Here is a 20,891-nt window from a genome sequence, read left to right as displayed (position 1 = left end):
AAACCAAAAACAAAAAAAATCCTTCCTAATCCCTTGTCCGGTTCTAGTGTTCCATTCCCCCATGGAATACAAAGAAAGAAAGAAATCCCAACAATTCTAGGATCAGGGGCCGATTTTCAATTTTATAAATTGGGAACTAAGGGCGCATTTGGTAACATTTATGTTCAAAAATTGTTTCAGGGAACGAGAAATAGAAAAAACTATTTCTGCTCCAGGAGAACAATTTTAAATAAAAAAAAGACGTTTGGTAAACTTGTTAGGGAATAAAAAAAATGAATAGAAATATGTTTGGTAAATTTGTGTTCTTTTTTTGTTTCATTAATTTTTAATATTTTTATTTTATTTTTTTTCTTTTTTTTTTTCTTTTTTTCTTTTTTTCTTCTTTTGGCCAGTCGCCGGCCTCGGCCATGGCCATGGCGACCGGCCGACGAGGGTCAGCGGCCTCGCCTTGGCTAGGCGAGCTTGGGCTTGCCCAGATCCGGCGAGCCCGAGCTCGCCCAACCTTGCCCCGCGCTGGCGAGGCTCGGCCTCGCCTTGGCTAGGCGAGCTCGGGCTCGTCGGATGCAGGCAAGCTTAGGCTCGCCTAGCCACCTTTGGTGAGGCTCGGCCTCGCCGGGCCCCGCCAGCCGGCGAGCCTCACCAGTGGCTAGGCGAGCTCAGGCTCGCCAGATCTGGGCAAGCCCGAGCTTACCCAGCAAGGCGAGGCTGAGCCTCGCCAGGGGCCGGCGATGCTCTAGTGAGGTCGCCGGACCTCGACGGCGTCGCCGACCCTCAACGGCCGGTCGCCAGCCATGGCCAAGGCCGGCGACCGGCCAAAGAAAAAAGAAAAAGAAAAGAAGAAAAAAAAAGAGAGGAGAGAGAAAATTTGTTCTTAAAAATTGTTCGAAACAATAAACATGTTTTTCTTGTTTCTCGTTTCATTCCAAATGTATTTCTAGGAACAAAAAAATAGATTTGGAATAAAAACGCAAACAAACGCGTTTATGTTCTTTTTTGTTCCCTATAACAAAAAACGGGATTTTTGTTCCTTGAAACAAAAAAAACAGAATTTTTGTTCATAAACAGAAAAAAAGAACGTTAACAAACAGGGCCTAACCCTCTGATTCGATTTCAGTTCTAGGGTGGATCCACCTTGAAACCAATTACTAATTGCATTCTCCCTTTGAATTTATTATATTTATTGAGTTTTTTAATTGGAACATGCGAAAATTAACTATAATGAAGTCTCGTAAATTCGTAATAGGATTGGAATGGAAAGAAGATCGGCGATTGTGATTAGAGAAGGAAATGACAAATATTAAAGGCCGGCTATTTTAAGTGGATCATTGCAGAACACGGAGCTCAACTTGGGAAATTTGTACTTTAACCTAATTTTGTATTAGTTTCATCATGACCAATCATTCTTTTTGCAAGAGAACCCTCCACCTACCCTACCCGCAAAACCTTTCACTTGTTTAATACAATTGATTATAATAGCTTTTTTTTTCAGGATATTATATATATTCGCATATCATTTGACGGAATTTTCTATATATATTTATAGAAAATAAATAGTTTCTTTTTGCCATTAAACGGCAAGGTGGGGAGAGGGCAACAAATGCGAGTGCACCTTTCATATACTTCCGAATGGAGAAGGGCCCAATCTTGTCCCCTTCGGTTTTTGTATTGAATTGACTTAAGTAATTTTGTCTTGATAATCAAATAGATTGCCTCATATTGCACTCATTGAATTGCTTTTTTGTTAACTTAATCGATCGACTTAGACTTTATAATGACCTGCAACAAGTCTCCAAGCATTATAAATCTTCACTAAAATTGATTGCGAGGGCGCTTTGTACTTTGCCCTATTTTTGTATTAGTTTCCATTAGATCTAATTATTCTTTTTCACACCAATGCCCAAGATCCAATCATTCCATTTTGCAGCAAAGCAAGAGACTCCTCTACCCACCCTACACGCATTATGAAATACATAGATTATGGTTGCATGATCGGTTCTTGTTTCTGGGTAATCGAATTCATTCACATGTATATTCCTAACATAGATTAAGCAAAAAAAAAAAAAAAATAGTTTCTTTTTGCCGGGAGTGAAAAATATAAGTGATAGTATAGTACGGCAAAAAATGGGTTGTCTTGTTTCTCTTGATAATCAATTCCCTTTCCCACCTTAAGTACAAGTCGAGAAATCAAACCTTTTAATGCTACCTATTCATAAAGTCAAGTGTTCAATCAAATACCACCGAAAGGCATACCCAAAGGTTCAATGGTAAAGGGTCACACCGTCTTTCACGAGATCACAAATTAGATTTCTTTACAAACAAATGCCTGAGCAGATTTGTATCTTGTGTATTTGCTACTTCGTGTAAAAGGCTTTTTGATTTCTGGAATGCCAATGGAGTTGTAGTGATCAACTTGTAGACTTATGTGTGAGTTGAGTATGTATGACTCAAATAGAATATTTTGTGAGTATAAGATTCTTACATTTTATACGATTGAAGGGAAGTTAAGGGAATAGGTTTCAATCAGAGAGAAGTATTTCCAAAGAGACTTGCACTTACATTTTTCTTTATGGAATAACTGTATTGGAAATCTTAAAATTTATCACAAAAGCACAATTGAGTTATAAAGTGTGATTAAGTCATAAAACTGTCAAATAAGTACAATTAAGTCTTTTCATTAACGTCGTCCAACTTGATCAATAGAAAATGCTAACATTGATTTTTTTTTCAATTTTTCTATCTTCTACATGGTGATGACGTGGCTAAAACATAAAACACATAGCTAAAACCTCGAATGAGTTCTCCTTCTCTCTTTTTCTTTTTTTCTTTTATTTTTTTTTTTTGTTTGCTTATTTTTAATATAACTTAAATAAAATTTGTAAAATCAAAACGACATAGTTTTAGCCACGGCATCGTCACATAAGATATTGAAAAAAATAAATAGCCATATCAGTATTTTTCACTAGCTAAATTGAATAGAATTAATATAACAATTTGATTACACCAATTTGATAAGTTTTAGAATTCACTTATGCTTTCATGATAACTTTTATGACTTTTAGAGTACATTTGGTAACCATTTATTCCTGGGAACAATTTATGCTCGGAAACTGTTTTCTAATTTTATTTGCTATACGAGTTCCCGAGAATTCGAAAACGTTTGATAACTATACAAAATTTCTATTCTTGGAATAGTCATGCTTTTAATACAATCCTCAATTTTTATTTTTATTTTGAGATTTAAAATTTCTTTCAATTTTTGAATAATTTTATTACATTTTTCCCATTTTCTTTTTTTTTTATTTTTTCTTTTCTTTTCTTCTTCTTCTTCTTCTTTCTCCTCCTCTTCCTCCTCCTCCTCTCGATCCCGGGCCTTGGCTACCACTAACAACTAGCTAGACGAGGGCCGGTGACCTCACCAACCTCGGAAGAGCCTCACCAACCCCACGTGAGGCCAAGCTTCATCGGCCCAAGCCTTGCCCAACCACAACGAGGCTCGGCCTTGCCAAAGGCTGGTGGGGCTCCTGCAAGGTTGCCTACCATCGCCAAGGTAGGTGACCGGCTAAAGGAAGAAGGAGAAGAAAAAAAGAAAAAGGAGAAAAGAAAATCAAAAAGAAAGAAAGAAAGAGAAGGCGTGATTCTTGAATTGTTCTCGAAAATAAAAAGTAACTTTTCTTTTCTTTACTTTTTACTTCTTAATCCTATTTCAAATCTATTCTCGGGTACCAAGTGGATTATTGTTCTTTTTTATGTTTTGAAAAATAAAGGAATATTTGGTACGTTACTAAGTAGGCCCTTAGTTCACTTATCCCTTTCTTCAAAGTTGAAAAGAATCGAATGAAAAGGAACTCTTTTTTCCTTCTTTTTTTCCATTATTGCCCCTTGTGGACAAGACAAATAAATTTTAAATAAATTCACTCACTATTTCCCCTCCACATCATTTCCCTTCAATGCACTTCCAAACAATACAAGGTAATTAAAATATTCTATCCCATTCTTTTTTTTTCCTTCCATTACCTTTATTTTCTTTTCTCTTCATTTTTTTTTTTATAATTCTTTTTGGTTTTGATTTCTCTAAAGTGATAATCCTCGTTATCACAATTTTGAATCAGCGTTACGACGATACCAAATTGAAACAAAGTAATAAACTTGATTATGGCACTACGAACATTAATAACATTAATAACTCGAAAATAACTGGAATTAGATGTGTTTCAATCCATTTTCATATTAAAAAAAAAAAAAAAAAAAAGAAACTTTTAGTGAAAGAAGAATCGTCGCGCTTAATATGACGGCTTAAGACTTTGGGCTGTGGGCTCTAATGTACTAGTTTATAGGGAATTACCATCCCAACTCTGTCCAGGACAAAAAGGGCTCCCCATACTCCATCGAAAGTTCTTTTATATTCGAAAAATTGTTACCAGCAAAAATTGATGGATTAATCTTTGGTCAGTCTCCCAAAAAAATGAACCGATGAATGGTGATCGTGGTAGCTTGTGAAAAATCATTACCGCATCCCTAGCTTCTACGCTAGGTTGTCCCGAGATTAAACGTCAAATCTCTTTCACCGATGGGGCTGGATTCCCCCTTTGCGTAGTCCCGGCTCGAGTATAAAGCCTGCTATTTCTGCCTAGGTTATATTTTCCTCCGATAGCCTAGCTGTACGCTATGCTTTTCTATGCTTAAAATATCGCGAACCTTAGCCCTTCGACTCTAATTAGTTTGGCACCGAAGTCTCTTCTCGATGATTCTAACGTTAAAAGGGGGAAAGAATTTGAAGTTTTCAACTCGATTACAGACAAAGGGGCTGAGATGGAGTACTCGATTGATCGTTCCGAAGCTTCATCCTAGCCCATAAAAAGAAATTTGCAGTGTAGCAGCTAATGCCTTCACAAAGCGCAAATCGAGCATTCATGTCGAACGATTGAATGGATCGGCAACGGCAAAGAAACTTTCCCTTTCTTGTTTCCCAATCAAAACCTTTTTGAACGTGTGGCTCCAATTTGACAAAGGCGAGGACGCACTAACATCTTCTCTTTTTTTCCTCGGGTCAAAGGTTGGGAATGTCATTGCCAAACCGGACTACGTAAGACCAACTCGCATGTACTGTCAGATCAGGTGAATCTCTTGTGGACCGATTTCATCTGAAGGCAGGTGTGAGCTCGGCTGGATTCAATTTAATACGTTCTTTCTCTAAATTATACGAGCTAGAAGGTAGAAGAAACGTCAAGAGTGATGTAAATTAAGAATTTGAAAAGCGTGAAGCAAAAGTTGGTTTCCGCTTTACCGCCTGTCCATTTTGCTCATGGACTGTTCAAAGAGATTAGGAAGCAAAAAGCTTTTACTTCAGTACAAAGGAAAAGCAAAGAACTCCAGAAGCTGCTTCAGAAGGTTGTAAAGAAAGACAAGAGAAGAGAAAAAAAGTGATTGCTAGCTCTAGCAGCTTTATTGCTCCACAAAGAAAATTACAGCTTTGTTACTCTTAAGCCTAGTGGAGTGTGTATTAGCAATGGGGGATCATGGGTACAAGTCCAAGATATCGATGTCATCAGGGCCGGTGGATCACGTTATTGAAGTTCACACGAGACTTGTCGTCGTCGATGATTGCAATTGACCCGATTCGTAGTGGAATAAGACTGAGGGTTTCCCTCTCATTTGCCTCTTGAACTGCAATGGTGGAAGTGCATGTACGTCTGGTTTTGAGGGTGAAACTGGAGGTGACAGTCTAGGTGACACCAAAACTTGACCGAGCCCAGACGCCCCACCCTCCAGCGGGCCCTGGCAGTGCCCTTCAGGTCGAACGTCACCTTGTTCTTTTCCAAAGATTCGCCGGCGCGGTTGGACTGCTCTGGGTTGAGCGGGATCGGGGACGACTGCACGACGTAGTGGAACACCATGGAGTCTTTCTTATTCACGTCGAACGGGTAGGCGCGGAGCAGCGCGATGTTCTCCCCGTCGTAGCTGAGAATCAGCTCCATCTTCTGGAAGCTCGCGTGGGCCTTGGCGTTGTCGTTCTCGGCCTTGATGTCGATGGTCACCTGGGTCACCAGGACCCCGCCGTAATCGATCCGGAAGATGTCGAGGTTCGCTCCGACGACGCTGATGAATGGCACCCGGGGGTGGACGACGATGTAGCCAATGAACACGGCGATGCCGGCAATGATCACGGCCAACGAGAGGATGACGCAGATGACGGCCGCGCACCAGATGAGCGGGTGGGTCCGCCTCTCACTCACGCCAAGAGATCCCTTCGGCATGTTAGAGGTGATAACAGGATGAGGGACTGGAGTTTTGCCTTGAGAGAGACAACATGAGGGCCAAGCACAAGCTGGTGTTCTTGCTTCTTCCTGCCCAAAGACAAATTTTCAGGCGTTTGGATGGCTGGGGTGGGAAGGAAGAGCGAGTTAACTTGGGTTCTTTGCGCTTGTTGGTACGGTTTGGTATCTTTTTGTGATGTGGGAGGGGAAGCGAGTGAGAAGCCTTTGCTGTATCTATGAATCTCCCTAAGGAAGCTTTATTGAGGGGACAAGGGAGGGCAAAAATACCAAACTTGCATGCCCTCCTTAATCCCCAATTGAGTGGTGTCTTTCCCACTTTGTGCTTAACAAGGAAGGCAAAATTATTTTATTGGGCTGCATGTGGAGGGAACATCATGGGTTAAATCCCACTTTTTTCCCTGTTGAAAGAGACCTGATATGTGAGATAGAGAGAGAGAGAGAGAGAGTGTGTTGCGTACTCAAGTAAGAATTACCCCCATCATGTATGTGTAAACTCAGCTTCTTGCGTCTGTTTTTAACCATTCTATAACATTAACCAATGGTCCTTTTGCCAGAGAACCACATCACTTCACTCAGTTACACGCGTCAAAGGTGTATCGCCGATGGTCTGCGAGAGGTCAATGACATGATCGAACGTGCAATTCGCCGAAACAAAGGAACCCTATGTTGCCTTGGTTTCACAGGCGAGAGATACCTTTTTTCAGGACACACGGATCCTTGAAAATGTTTTGTCAGTGATGGGGCCAAAAAACATCCGTTGATTGACTTTCAAGGTATCTCAGATCCTAAAAATTATTTAATTATGAATCATCATATGCAATAGAAGAATGAACTGGATGTTAGAATCGAAGGACAGGATCTACGTTCCTCAAATATTCTGGGCAGATATGATGCTTTAATTTTGTCTGCAACAGACAGCAAACTGTTCATACAAACCCCTCCTTGCGGGTAAGGATTTACCATTTCCGAAAGGAACTGCAGTTAAATCAAGACAGGTTCCTTCAAAGCATTCTTGCCCACGCTGCTTCAGTGATATGTGGTGACATGACCGTCGATGCCCATCCTGTGGTGCACCCAATCGATGAAAGATATATTGAGATCCATATTGCATTAAGCAGAGAGAAATGTACAGCACGTCTTGACATGTTGACCGATTTTCTCCATGTGATCTCCTCGGTTGCCAAAATAGACATCAATGGAGACATTTCCGCTCGAGGGACTCCTGCTATTCTTGCGGAAGCAGCCCAAAAAAATTTTGCACAATCACACCTGCCACCATCGGTGTCAAACAACAGGTTTGTTTGGAGAATCATGTCATCATCCTGGTCAACAATCGTGGCAACATTATGCCTGCAAGACGCTTTGTAATTAAGAAAACTGTCAAAGGATCAAAAGACCTGATGTCATATTGATGAAGCCTTAAATTAGTCATGGCCAGTGTATTCTTAGCTCGTGAAGCTATTAATCAGCACTTCAATCAATTAGAGATCACATCACATCACATCACCCCGACCAATTGGCCATCATTATTGTTGCTCTGAATGACAACAATCTGCTGCCTGCTCTAAGCCATCTTAATGAGCCTTTCAACACTGCTAACAACTCTAACATGACCCAATCTTGTTGAGCTCAACTGACTCGAGAGTGTGCCCTAATACTGAGGAAATTCTCACAAACAAAGGGATGCAACATATAGAAACAGGTCATCAGCTTGTGCCCACATGTTAGGGAGTATCAAGCTCAATCAATGAAAAGAACCAATGGAACAAGATAGGGTCAGTAGACAAGTGCGAATAAATATAATACGAACTAGAGCATTTTTGTTGGTTTCCAAAATTTAACAAAAGGTGGATGGCAGACACAAGCAACTTCAACATAGACAAGAGGTCCAGAACCAGGAATCAGCACATAACATGACCTAAAACTTCCAAGTTCAGAACTGAACACAGCTCATAGAAACAATGGAAGCAGAAACAAATTGTAGAGCATGAAAAGGATCCTGATGAGGATTCAAAGGGTAGCCAAGGTCCGCTGTAATGAAAGAGGAGAGAGATAATGAGAAGTGCTGGCTCAAGCATGATAATATGAGGTACAGGAATACTATCCAAGATTGTGCCTAAGGTAAGTAAAACCTAAAAAATCAGATCTCGGAGACAAAATTGAGGGATTGCCATTGACCCATTGAAAAGAGACTGGGATGGTAGTGATGACAGATGTCCGGTCAATCATCTACTCACAATGCAAAAATCAACTAATGACAAGGCTTTTGGCTGCACAATATTCAGTTTATAGGTATCCTCAAGGCTACACACTGTTACAATACATTCCCAAGTCTCAGCCAGAAGACAATAGCACACATTTCCTTCACTCATTCTCTCTCTCTGTTTCTTTCTTTTCATTTTTGGGGGACTGTCCCACTTAAGTACTAAATTTTACCATTGAGTTTGCTAATAACAGTTCATCATAACAAAAACGATCTAGTGTAGAATTTTCTGGCAGAAATATGACAACCTTTACTATCTGTTTTGACTTTTTATTTGCTAAATTGACAATTTCTTTTTTTCCCTCCTGATGAAAAGGCATGCAACTTTAAGCAAAGCTTTAGCACCATCAAACCTAATGCTTAAAATGTTCTAGGGCTCCTGACATGATAACATTTGAATACCTAGACAGAGCTACTTAAGACTTTATGGGAACTCCGAACAATCAAAAACAAAAACAAAAAATAAATAAATAAATGCAATTTCAAAATTATAAGAAAAGGGCTAATACACATAGATGTAACACAATTTGAGTAGATGCACTAGATTATGAACAAAATGCTGCCCAAAGCCAAATATATGTAAACTTGAAACTACAGTTGTGAGAGCTTATAATCCAATATCTAAAAGTTGTTCAACTTGAAAAGCAGAACAATGGTGTCCATCACATCCATAGCAACAGGAGAAGTTGACTTTCCAGCAAAGCATCATCAAAACAATAAGCAGCTCCCTCCAAGTAGCCTCATACCTCATGATACATTACATTTGTCCAGTAGAAAATTCTCTTTACTACTATAAAAAATATTGTCGAATTTCTCAACTGCCATTTGCAGCTTGTAAACTATGACAAAGCATTCACTTCAACACATATGCCAAATATAGGAGGAGCAAGAAATCATCTACTCTGGCCATGCTCCTGGCTGCACGATAATTCGTGAAGGTGAACTGGGTGACCTTACATTATTGACATGATTGGACAGTTTCTCAGGTAATAGGATAAGTTCTCCATTTGAACAATTGAGAACCTGAAAATATAGGATAGATTCCAAGGTATGGATCACACCAAACTGGTACATCTTGTACCCTACATAGCTACAACTTATGTAAGGTGGTCAATACACTCTCGACATAATTATTGATGTTGAGCATTTCCTCATTTTTGACCCATATCACACAAAGAACGTTTGATACTTTATTGCAGACTCTTTGTATTTACCTTTTATCCCTTAAAACCATTGGAGATCAAGCATGCATTAAAATTGCTCATTACAACATTTTTGGTTTCCACTTGCAAATACGCCGCAGAGGTTTAAGACAGTGCAAGGTCCCCAAAACCCATGGAACCGGTATCAACTAGTTTCAAGACGGTTCCAACTTTCAAGAGGTTTGGGTAAGTTTCCAAAAAGAAGTTCAAAATTGATGTTTAAGGGAGTCATTGTCTAGAGCATGGGATATGGACAGAACTACCAAGTTGCAGTATAATCCCTTTACATCACACCTGAGTAAGTATAAAAAGGAAATACTTCTACAATCTCGAAGTGTCCATAATTCGGAAAAGGGTTACAAAAAGGAATAATCTCAAGATTCCCTTTTTTATACATTGAAATAGAGAGGGCGAGGAGGGGCAACCAACATAGCTAATCCCTCTAGCTGCTGTCAGTAGAGTCACATACTTACTAGTAAATGTTTGAATTTAGATGGTGGCGAAATTGTCACTAAGCAGCACCTGCCACCATCAGTCTGAAGTAGGCCTGCCCATCGACAAAGCTCTCCAAGGTGCTAGAGGACCGGAATCCATTCACCAAAGTGAGATACATGCACCATTACTGCAAGTGGAGTCGAACTCATGACCTCACATATGGAGTATTAGCCTATATATTTAAGCCACCATGCCTGGTAACAAGGACTTGTCTTAAAAGTTGATTATTTTTGGTTGTTGACAAAGAAATTATAGGTTATTTCCCTCACAGCCACACCACCAAATTGGTTATTAAAGTTAAGGTGGATGGCCCTCTACTTCTGTGAGAGGAAACATGAAGGAAGTCTCTTTATGGCCAGATTAAATTAAACATTCTGTTTATTACCAACATCAAAAGGCAGGGGCAAGACAGTAGATGGCAGTTCAGGATTTCACACTTGACTTCGCAATCATGAAAATTAATCATGAGAGCAACCAGTAGTTCACTTATCATAGCTCTACATAACAAATGCATTTCGAGAAGATGAAAAGCATAACTGGACTTTGTAGCAAAATGATTCCGAGGAGCAAACCGTAAATCAGCAGTTCAAGCTTTAAAGTCCATATCTTCATTGGCCAATAACCCAAGCAGAAAGCACCATAACCAGGAAAATGGTATATAGATATTCAATTTCAAGTGCCAAAAAAGGCGCATGTCCAATCAAGCAAGGCAATAATGTCAATTTCTTTAATAGAAATGTCTTGACACCATGCTCCATCATAAGGGAAACGATATGTACTTCACAATTTCCGGACACCAGGAGTATGCAGAAAAGTAATGTAGGAAATGAGAAACCAAACCAAAGATATGTTCCCAAGAGACCCAAAAGTCCAGAAAAGATGGAAAGGAACAGAATTATAACTAATGAAGCAGCGCTTCAAAGAGCATGGCGACTGGGAGAATATGCTAAACAACTATAAGACTTTCTATTTTAGCAGAATTGTTTTAGAGAGAAGTACACGATGTACTTTTAAATGAGATGGAGAGATGAAAGGGCAAAGAAAAGGAGAGGAAAAGAACAAAGAGACACAATGGCAAGAGGGAGAGGGACTGCAGGCAAAGGTGAAATGTCAAAGCTAGGACAATTTACCAGTAGATGCCAGAATACACTTCGGCTTGACATCAGAGAATTACTTTTGAGGTCAAGCTTGTGCATCCCTTTTCAACCAATTGGTCAAAAAGATGTGTAGTTGTGCCATGTTTGAAAGTTCCTTATAATTGTATGAAACTTCCACACATTCTAGGAATCAAGAAAAGCCACTGACAGTTCGCGGCATAAGCCACGGAAGACTCTTTGAAGAGATATGGAACATGAGGTCCCAAGCAACCTACCAGTGAAGTAGGAGACGGTCTGCCATCTCCCTGGCTCTTTTGCACAACAGCACTCCCCAATAATAATACTTCCTTTAAACCAAATATTCAAAAATAGGGACATCGAAGCTCCCTTCACAAGGTAAAGAATGAATACAAGATTTGCAGAACGAATTATCAGAAGCTATGCAATTAGTTGAGGAATAAAACAACCAAAAATGCAAAAGTAAACAGCAAAATGCCGGAGAGAGAGAGAGAGAGAGAGAGAGAGTGCTCACATCAAGAAATTGTTATTTACTCCAACTAATCCAATTCTTTGGACTTCAAAAAATAGACGGAAAAACTAGATATAAACATGAGAGTGTTCTGAAAGTGAAGCTTGTATGGGGATAACTTCAAGCTCTCCATCTCCTTGAAAGGAAATCGTATGTGTCCCTTGCACTCCTCCTTTCCGCCTTATACAAGGCATCCATCAACTTTTCCCTCGTTGATTCATAGATGTTAATTCTTCGATCAAACATGTCTTCTGCAAATTTCCTCAACTCTGAGAACCTACCCAAAGTGCAGAGGCCAAGAAGCAAGGCATTTGCACTTGCATCAAGATGCAAGAAGCAGTTGTCAATCATGTAGTTCCATATATCAACACCTGTCTCAGGATCGTCGCCGTTGAAAAACATAGATATGGCCATGGAACAATTAGAATGAGTTGGTGGCAACTCATTCTTGATCATCTCAACAAAAAATTTGGCTGCTTCACGGACCTTCTTGTTTTTAACAAGACATTCAAAAATCATGTTATGTGTCAAGGAATCAGGAAAAGCACCATGAAACACCATCTCATCTAGCAGCCTGAATGCATTGTCAGTGTCATCATTTTTGCACAGCAGACCGATCATTTGGTTGTACATGAACAAGCTAGGCATCAACCCACTACTGACCATGATATCCCACAATAGGATACAGTTGTGCAAATCATCACTCTTGCTAAGAATATCAAGGGCAGTGGAGAAAAATTTCAAACCTGGCAAGCAGTTTTTTCCCTTCATCACCTGGAGAAATTTGATGGCCTCCTCAGCATGCGACCCACGAACCAGAGTAGTCAAGAAAGCATCATAAGCCGACATATTCTGCGAACTCCATCCGATGCGGGCAACCATTTCCCCAAAAGTGTTCTTGGCCTTGTCCACATTTCCCTCCTTCTCCCATCCTTCAAGCAGAATTGCAAATGTATCCCCATCTGGGGGTATCTTCCCCTTGATCTTATCATAAACCTCTGATGCCCTCATCGTCTGCATGTCCTCAGCACAAATAGCGCTCAATATCGAGTTAACTGCCACAGTATCCTGTTCAACCCCATACTGGTCCATCACATCAAAGCTCATGACCGCCTCGTTGACCCGACCAGCACTGCAGTAGCTCGAGAAAACCGACGCGAATGTCGCCATCGACAGCGCACCCTCTCGCTTCATGGAGCGTATAGCATCCCACATTTGCTCAAACGCCTGGTTCTTGCCGAGCAAGTCGACCATGAGGTTCCACGCGATCGCAGAGTGCTTGTGCTTCTGGCCGGCCCACCGGAAGAACTTCACGGCCGAAGTGGGGTAATTGTATGAATACTTAAGGACTTCTTCCACAAGGATCGGGTTCGCAGGGATCTCGGTGGAGTCGAGCGAGGCCTCGATCTCCTCGGGCGACGCCCGCGCAAGGATATCGCACACGGTCTTCGCCAACGGGGAGATGTCATTGGCATGGACATGGGAGGGGAACTGAAGGTGAAGGGGCTGCAAGTTGGGCGGCAGTCTCAAGCTGGCGTGGTTCGTCAAAAGTTGAGAAGACGGTACGCTTTTAGGCGGGTATCTAAGCCCCGACCGACCCAGATGTTCGGCCATGGCTTCCATCAAAGCAGAGCGACTGAGAGACTAAAACGCTAAAAACCCAGAAGCAGAAATTCTCAATCTACCATCCCAATCGCTGCCGAATTCCCATAACCCACTAACGCAAAGCATCAAATTCGCTGCAAAACTCGCAAAGTTCGAATCTTTCTTCCCTCTCTGTACGTGAATTCATATGGGTATGTACAATTCGTGCCTTTCATGTACGTGTTTGAGGAGAGAAGACCGAGCAGAGGGAGGAACCTCGAGAGAGATGGCGGCGGGCAGCGCCGACCGAGCTTCCGGCGACCGTCGTTGACCGAGAAAAGCCTGGTGATCGATCGTGTCGTAGCCGGAGGGAGAGATCATCAGTCAAACGCTCGAGAAGAAGAGAAGACGAGGACGAACGGAGAGCTAAAACCTCCCCAGTGCCTCTCCGGAAGGAAAATACCTCCTCAAGATTTATAACTTTCGAAGCCCATTCAAATTGCCATAATAGTTTTTCAATCAGGTGTTCTTTTTTTTTTTTTTTTTTTTGATAAGTAGGCGCTCGGTACCCGGACAGCATCGGACCCTATATCTCAGGAGAGATTAGCACAGACTTAAGACGCTAACACTTCGATATTCGAATTTGCGATCTCAACGATGAGGAGCAAGCCCTAAATTATCACAGTTGCCTACCGATTTTCAATCGGGTGTCTTTTCATATTGCATCCGTCCAAGTGCAATAACTTCTATTTTTCTATGACATAAATGCCATGTAATTTTTTAATTCATCCCTGAAATTTCCAACTTTTTCAAAAAATGTTAATCACAAGTATCATGACACGTCCAATTTGTGAAAAAAAAATTTAAAAATGTTATGACATTAAAGTGATCAATTAAATGTTGTGATATTTAAGTGAATTATTTTTTAGAAAGTCATGATATTTAAGAAGTCAAAAAAAAATTTATGAAGTCGAAAAAAAAAAAAAAATTATGACATACAAACGAGCACTGTACAAAATTTATTTATAATAGTAATAGCAACTGAATTTAATTAGGAAGAGGGTGGATATGATTTGGAAGAAAACAATCCTAAGATTGAAAAACGGGCCAATGAAAGCGTGGCTTGAAGCAAAATGGGCTCGAACGAGGCTACAAAACAGTGAGCGGTGACATCTGAAAAAGGTCCATCTGGATACCTGAAAAAGACCTTTAAGCCATGATGAAGGCCTCTGACAAAACGCTGAGGTGTTCAGAGATGAAAATGTAAAGGCCTCCTAGGCAAAGCCGAAATTCCTAAAAGCCCATGACCCTTCATCTGGCATTTTTGGAATGCTGCTTTTAGGGTTAACGAATTTTCTTTTGGCTTCAGACTTTGTGTTCACGAATATTTTCATACTTTAGTATTGGCCTTATAAACTGTCCACCTTCTCTCTCTCTTTGAAACAGACGTTGCACACCCAGATCACAAGTGTGAAGCTCCACCGAGAATTACGTGAGGCCAACCGGACGACACCGAGAGTGACCGAGAGTTGCCAAAACTCATTGATGGTTACAAGTTTGTTAGGTGAGATTTAGAGGGTCGCGACTCAGGCAAAGACTTGGTCGATTAGAGAACCATCAAGGGTCATCGAGGGTCACTAAGGTTGAGGCCCACCAAGTTGTTCAACCTTTATCTCCAAACCTATGTCACCTAAGGTCACGAGACATTGGTGACTTATCCCCTGGGGTCATAGAACCTCGGTGATGTGCCGCCACTAGAATTTTCAGCCCTCTCTTTAGTGCTGAGGGTTGCTTTTGAGCCTCTATCTTCAAATCTATCGCCTTTGGCTGCATAACCTCAGTGTCGCCTATTCGTTACCTCACTTATGGTCGCACGACCTTAAAGATGAGTTGTCGGTAAAGCTTTTAGCTTTCCCAATGGCCGTCAAGAGTCACTTGAGTTGACCCATTCTTTTATTTTTTTTCCTTTTTAAAAGATTTTAGCAAATAATCTTTTACAAAGTGGTCACACACATTGTAGTTCACAATCCCTGTCAAGGAGAGGGGATGATTGGGGAGGTCAATACCCATTAGGCCAGTCTTTACACCTAGCAGGCCTCATAGCCCCGCCAAGTAACATACGATAGCAATGACAACTGAATTTAGTTAGGAATGAGGGTAAGCACGACCCGATTTGGAAGAAAATTGACCTAAGATCGAAAAGCGGACCAGCGAAAGCATGGTTTGGAGTAAAATGACTCGAACGACGTTAGAACATTGAGTGGTGACCCCAAAAGAGGCTCCATCTGATTTGACACAAACTTCACCTCAAAAGCCCATAATCCAATGTGTCCCAGCTGTATTTGGCATTTTTGGAATGTTGCTTTTAGGGTTCACGAATTTTTTTTCCTTCCAACTCTTTGGTCCTGGCCTTATAAATTGCTCACCTTCTTCCTCTTTGAAACAGACGTTGCACATCTAGATTGCCGATGTGAAGTTACAACGATGGTTGCAAGAGGCCGACCGGATGTTGCGGATAGTGACCGAGGGTTGCCAAACTTTATTGATGGTTACAAGTTTATTAGGTAAGACCGGATGTTGCGGATAGTGACCGAGAGTTGCGACTCACGCTATATCTGGCCAAGTAGAAAATTGTCGAGGGCCATTGAGGTCAAGGCTCGCCAAGTCGCTCAAACATTTATCTCCAAATCTATGCTGCCTGAGATCACGAGACATTGGCAACTTATCCCTTGGGGTTGCACAACCTTAGCAATGTGCTACCACTAGAGTTTTCAGCCTTCTTTTTGATGCCGAGGGTCACTTGAGCCTCTATCTTCATATCTATGTCATCGTAGGTTGCATGACCTCAGTGTCGCCTCACCTCGAGTCGCATGACCTCAACAATTATTGCCTCACTTGTAGTTGCACGACCTTAGCAACGGGCCACCGCCGGAGCTTTCAACTTTCTCAATGGCTACCAAGGGTCACTTGAGTTAACCCATTCTTCTTCTTTTCTTTTAAAGATTTTGGCAATAATCGTTTACAAAGCAGTCACACACATTGTAAATCACCATCCCACCATGGCAACCACAAAGTTGGTCGGCTTTGTGTGACCACAGACCTAGGGTCGTGCCAAAGAGGGCAACTGGCACGACCACTGTCAACCTTCATAGCCACGGGTCCTTCTTTCTCTCTGTGGCTCTAAAATTGAACGAAGAGGAAGGGCCAAGGCCTCCACTTACAGCCATGGAGGCCACTCGCCTCAGGTGACCGGGGACATTTATGTGCGTTCGTCCATTTCCTTAGCCTCGGTGTCATGGGGGAGAAGAAGACGACTAGAGATGGAAATAAAGAAAAGAAAAGTGATTAATAATGAATTAAAAAATAAAAAGTCATCTCAATTTTAATGCTCGAGAAAAATTCCCTAAAGATTGGAGCCCAAGTCGAGTTATCATCTATTTAGGTGGCGTTTGGGGTCAATTTTTTTTTTTTTTTTCAGTCATAAACAAGAAAAAAAACATTATCCTCTTTGTTAATTTGTAAAATCATTTCTCAATCAGAATGGTGTTCGATTGTGCCAAACGACATTGTTTATTTAACATCATTTTTACTGGACACGAATCATCGTATTTATAATTTGCTAGTCATAGTTTTTTGTTTATCTACAAGTTAAATTCTAACAAAAGCAACATATATCCTTGACCACATAAAGAAGAAACCCCTAATCTTATTTCTTAAATAAAGCGATATGATGATTGATATTTATTAGATGAAAGAGAGTTCCAAATATTCAAAGATAAACAAAAAGATAAAATTCAAAGGACAGTAATATCTCTTATCACTTTACATAAAGGAGATCACTAGTGCTAACAACCAACGATATGTGACTACTGTGATTGAACATATTGAAAGGTGCTCATAGTTCTATCCAATTATGCGTCAAGAATTTAATGTCCGTTCTTGAATATGACAGCACAAATCGAAATTTCCTGTCGGACATCCAAAATCATGAACCACAAGAACCACTTTTCCTGAACATGAAAAATGAAAAATTCCCCACTTTCGAAATGGTAGACTCCATATGATTTTTTTTTTTTTGATGTGATTAGTTTTATCTATAGTCAACTCAAACAAGACTTTCCACATTAGAAAAAAAAAAAGGAAACCCGTATTTCTAAGCGTGATCCAACGTTGTCCTTGCTCTTCAAATTCTCTAAATTGAGGTACAAATTTTCAGTCCTACATCCAAAATCAAGAATCACAAGAACCGCTTTTTCCAGGACATGAAAAATGAAAAATTCTTGACTTTCCAAATACTGGACCACATTCGATTTGTTTTTTTCCGAGAAAATCAGACTTCCCACTAACTAAAAAAAAGAAGAAGAAGAAGAAGAAAAGCTGTATCTCTAAGCGTAATCCAAGGGTGTCCTCGCTCTTCAAATGCTCTAAATTTACTGTTCCTGAATTAAAACCATCGATGTATCCATCCCTAGACCGCGCGAACAGCAAGAGTCCATCTGGCATTTTCCACAGCAGACCCAGAAGCGCCACGCCGTGTCCACATGCGTCTGAATCTTCGCCGAGATAACGCAGGAGCGAGGACAAACGGTGCTGCATCGTCTGCATCTGCGCCCGTCAGTGGTTGGATTGGAATGCGTCCGGAGATCACGCCAGGAAGTTTCCATTCCAAGACAACGCAGCAGCGGATCCCCATAAAGGAAGAAATCTCCAGTCCACTCGCTAGCTAGATTATTCTCTCCTCGAATCGATTCCAGGGCATAATCGCTCTTTTGCCAGGTCTTTCCTAGAGGTCATATGGCCCCCACTCTAAAGCTTAAACCCAACCACTCCTTACCCCCCGCAAGTCACATGTAAGAGAGCTCCATTTCTATGTGATGGAAAGGTCATTTGGTCCTTTCTGAGTATCTCACGATCGCAATCCCCGGCGGCCCGAAAGACCGCCCGGAGGATTGGGTTGCATCGATTAGACATGTTTGCAATTCATCCACATTCTGTAGTTTTCCAGTGTGCCGATTCGAGATGAATATCGGGTAATTCTTCTAGTTGCACAACTTTGAAACTGTGGCACCATCACATTCACGAGAAAACGCATCCGATTTCTTCTGATTAAGCCTTGAAATCTCTGTCTCTCTGTCGCTCTGTCGCTCTCTCTCTCTCTCGCATAGTCCACCTAATGTTAGGTGAATTTCACCAGCTTCATGGAAAAGCTTAGGTTGGGCAGAAGCCCTTTCTTTCTCAAGAAGGTCATTATTTGATTCGATACCAAAACCGTTCCCAGCACAGCTCATGGGGACTTTTGCCCCTCCTTCCAAGCAACGAAAGATTGCTCCTTTGGAATGAATCCTTTCAACCACTCGCCAAAGCAACAGAAATCATCCACCACCCCAAGCAAGCCAAGGGCCACTTCCATTTTCTTGAGTGACCTTCAAGCCTTCCCTATTCCTAGCTTCTCCCTCCCTCCAGCTCTCCAAAAGAAGAATCAGCCAAGCAAAGCATCCCGGAATGGGAAGCCACCGGCCCGGCCTCACCGCCTTCCTGCTCTCCTTGCTCGTTGTTGCTTGCCGTCGTGGCAATCCTCTCGTGCGTCGCGGCTGAGGTCAAGAAAACCAAGGTGAGCATTGCGGAGAAAGAGTAGTCGTTACTTCATTGGAGTCAATTGGGGTCGGTGGTGATGTCGTGTGATGTGACGCTTTCGTTCTGTTCCTCAAGGTGAGGCAGCTCAAGTGGGACGGCAAGCTGTGCTACTTGCCTGGGAGCGACGCGTTCAAGTACGGGGTCGCGGCACTGGCCTGCCTCTCGGCCGCGCAGGTGGTCGGGTATGCTGCGGTATGCGCCGGCTTTTGCGCCAGAGATCGAAAGGGCGTGGAGAGGCGCAAAGGGAAGAGGCTGACGATCACGGCGGCTCTCTTTCTGGTTTCGTGGTAGGTCACCTGTCTTTCGTTTGAAGCAGACCCGTCTGCATTATTGCAGGGGGTTGGAGTTTGGCGTTTGGTATGCTTCTCAAGTCACAATAATGGATTTGATTGGTTGACTGTACGTCCAAAATCGATTTATCCATTACAGAACAGTTCGATGGCATGAAGAAAACCGGTATTAGATGATCCTTATGCGGGTTCTGAACTAATTTTACTGTATCAGGACGAGCTTCGGGGTGGGGGCAGTGGTGCTCGGCGCGGCGACGAGCATGAGCAGAGAGCAGCCCTACGGGAAAGGATGGCTCGACGGCGAATGCTACCTGGTCAGAGATGGAATGTTCGTCGCCTCGGCGGTGCTGGTCGTGATCGCATCAGGCAGCACGCTCTGCCTTGCTGTGATGTCCATGAAGAAGGGTCGGACCGAGCAGGACCTCAAGCTGCACCCGCAGGCCGGCTGAAAAAGAGTAGACCGATCACGAAAGTAACGAACGAATCGACTCGTTTTTGCCGGAGATCCGTCGCCAGCTTGCTCTTTCCTGAGGAGCATCGCGCCAATCGAGCAGACCTGGCTCCGATTTGCGACAATTAGAAGAGGAAGCGAGCGACAATTAGTAATAAGAGTAAGAATTAGGATCTTTAAGATCTTGGTTATTCTTTGCCGAAAGTATATAATAACATGGTTGGTGGCAACGAAGCACTTTTCTGTACGCTGTAGTAACTTACTCTATACGGTCAAGAGAGAGCATTCTAAACAATTTTGGCCGCCCGGCCGCCCGTCCGCCCGGGTTTCGGCATGCTAATTCAAGAGTTAATCAGTCATGAACTTTTTTATGATCTGGTGTCGCGAGAAAAACGTTCTATAGAGGTAACCCGTGTGGCCGCATGATAAATAGTTAACGATAGTGTTAATCTATATGGATTAAGCCTATGCAATGACTTCTTGTCGGCCTTGCTTAGCCGACTCGCCATTCGGGAGGGGCTCGGCCCTTCGGACGTCCGGCCGGACGAAAAATTGCGGGCTTGGGCAAGCAGCTCTTCTTTGCGGGCTCGATCCGCCCCGTCAAGGCCTTGAATGGGCCTAGCTACTCAATGAATTGTCTGGAGCCCAACCATGTTGGGCCTAACCAAGTAGAGGTTTACGTAAGTCGACTCAAACCCGACCCGGTCCATTTTCCAACATAATGGGCCCTTGGAGGCAAGTTCTGCCTGAAAACCAGGAATTTCATTTACGCGAAACTTATGGATGAGTGTAATCCATCATAATGTTCCAATCACGGATGCATTATCCTTTTTAACACTTTTAAACGAGGCACGGTTTTCGACTTGGATTGTCATAAAAATCATGAAAATGTATTCGTAATTGCGAAATTCACCATTACCCCTTAGCTAATTCGCTAAGTTAGACTTAGTTTTAAGATGTGAGGGTATGATTATATACATAGGTGAGGGTTAATTATAGCTAAATGATAGGTTCGTTTGGTTAATTTTCTTTCTGTTAAAAAGGGGGTGTGGAGCACATTGGTGTAATTAG

General features: G+C 42.0%; 3 protein-coding genes across 4 annotated transcripts; 1 reads left to right on the top strand and 2 right to left on the bottom strand.

Moving 5' to 3' along the window:
* Positions 1 to 5,359: 5,359 nt before the first annotated feature.
* On the bottom strand, positions 5,360 to 6,724 carry LOC104444190. Its single transcript, XM_010057824.3, has one exon. The coding sequence runs from the start codon at positions 6,252 to 6,254 to the stop codon at positions 5,649 to 5,651; it is 606 nt and encodes a 201-aa protein (XP_010056126.2). The 5' UTR covers positions 6,255 to 6,724; the 3' UTR covers positions 5,360 to 5,648.
* A 364-nt stretch (positions 6,725 to 7,088) lies between these two features.
* Positions 7,089 to 13,900, bottom strand: LOC104444189 (pentatricopeptide repeat-containing protein At1g77360, mitochondrial). Of its 2 annotated transcripts, none has more exons than XM_010057821.3 (2): positions 11,865 to 13,900; positions 7,089 to 7,625 (listed from the first exon to the last, which is right to left on the bottom strand). In XM_010057821.3, exon 1 carries the CDS (start codon positions 13,482 to 13,484, stop codon positions 11,982 to 11,984), a length of 1,503 nt encoding a protein of 500 aa, XP_010056123.2. In that variant the 5' UTR covers positions 13,485 to 13,900; the 3' UTR covers positions 7,089 to 7,625; positions 11,865 to 11,981. The 2 variants fall into 2 exon arrangements, with proteins under 2 accessions (XP_010056123.2, XP_039168844.1); XM_039312910.1 differs by lacking the exon at positions 7,089 to 7,625 and adding an exon at positions 9,803 to 10,362.
* A 4,086-nt stretch (positions 13,901 to 17,986) lies between these two features.
* On the top strand, positions 17,987 to 20,160 carry LOC104444188 (protein MODIFYING WALL LIGNIN-1). The gene is made up of 4 exons (XM_010057820.3): positions 17,987 to 18,058; positions 18,892 to 19,056; positions 19,155 to 19,366; positions 19,584 to 20,160. Exons 1-4 carry the CDS (start codon positions 17,987 to 17,989, stop codon positions 19,816 to 19,818), a joined length of 684 nt encoding a protein of 227 aa, XP_010056122.2. The 3' UTR covers positions 19,819 to 20,160.
* The last annotated feature ends 731 nt before the right edge of the window (positions 20,161 to 20,891 follow it).

The sequence above is a fragment of the Eucalyptus grandis genome, chromosome 5, assembly GCF_016545825.1.
Source record: "Eucalyptus grandis isolate ANBG69807.140 chromosome 5, ASM1654582v1, whole genome shotgun sequence".
Lineage (NCBI taxonomy): Eukaryota > Viridiplantae > Streptophyta > Magnoliopsida > Myrtales > Myrtaceae > Eucalyptus > Eucalyptus grandis.
The sequence above is the reverse complement of the archived record's forward strand: the minus strand, read 5'-3'. Positions and strand labels throughout refer to the sequence as shown.

What these genes read in the sequence shown, in the direction of transcription:
- LOC104444190 (XM_010057824.3), bottom strand. Translation starts at nt 6,254, where the DNA reads ATGCCGAAGGGATCTCTTGGCGTGAGTGAGAGGCGGACCCACCCGCTC.
- LOC104444189 (XM_010057821.3), bottom strand. Translation starts at nt 13,484, where the DNA reads ATGGAAGCCATGGCCGAACATCTGGGTCGGTCGGGGCTTAGATACCCG.
- LOC104444188 (XM_010057820.3), top strand. Translation starts at nt 17,987, where the DNA reads ATGCGTCTGAATCTTCGCCGAGATAACGCAGGAGCGAGGACAAACGGT. An exon ending in CATCGTCTGCATCTGCGCCC is followed by an intron (nt 18,059 to 18,891) that starts GTCAGTGGTTGG and finishes CCCTATTCCTAG; the next exon opens with CTTCTCCCTCCCTCCAGCTC. An exon ending in GCTCTCTTTCTGGTTTCGTG is followed by an intron (nt 19,367 to 19,583) that starts GTAGGTCACCTG and finishes TTACTGTATCAG; the next exon opens with GACGAGCTTCGGGGTGGGGG.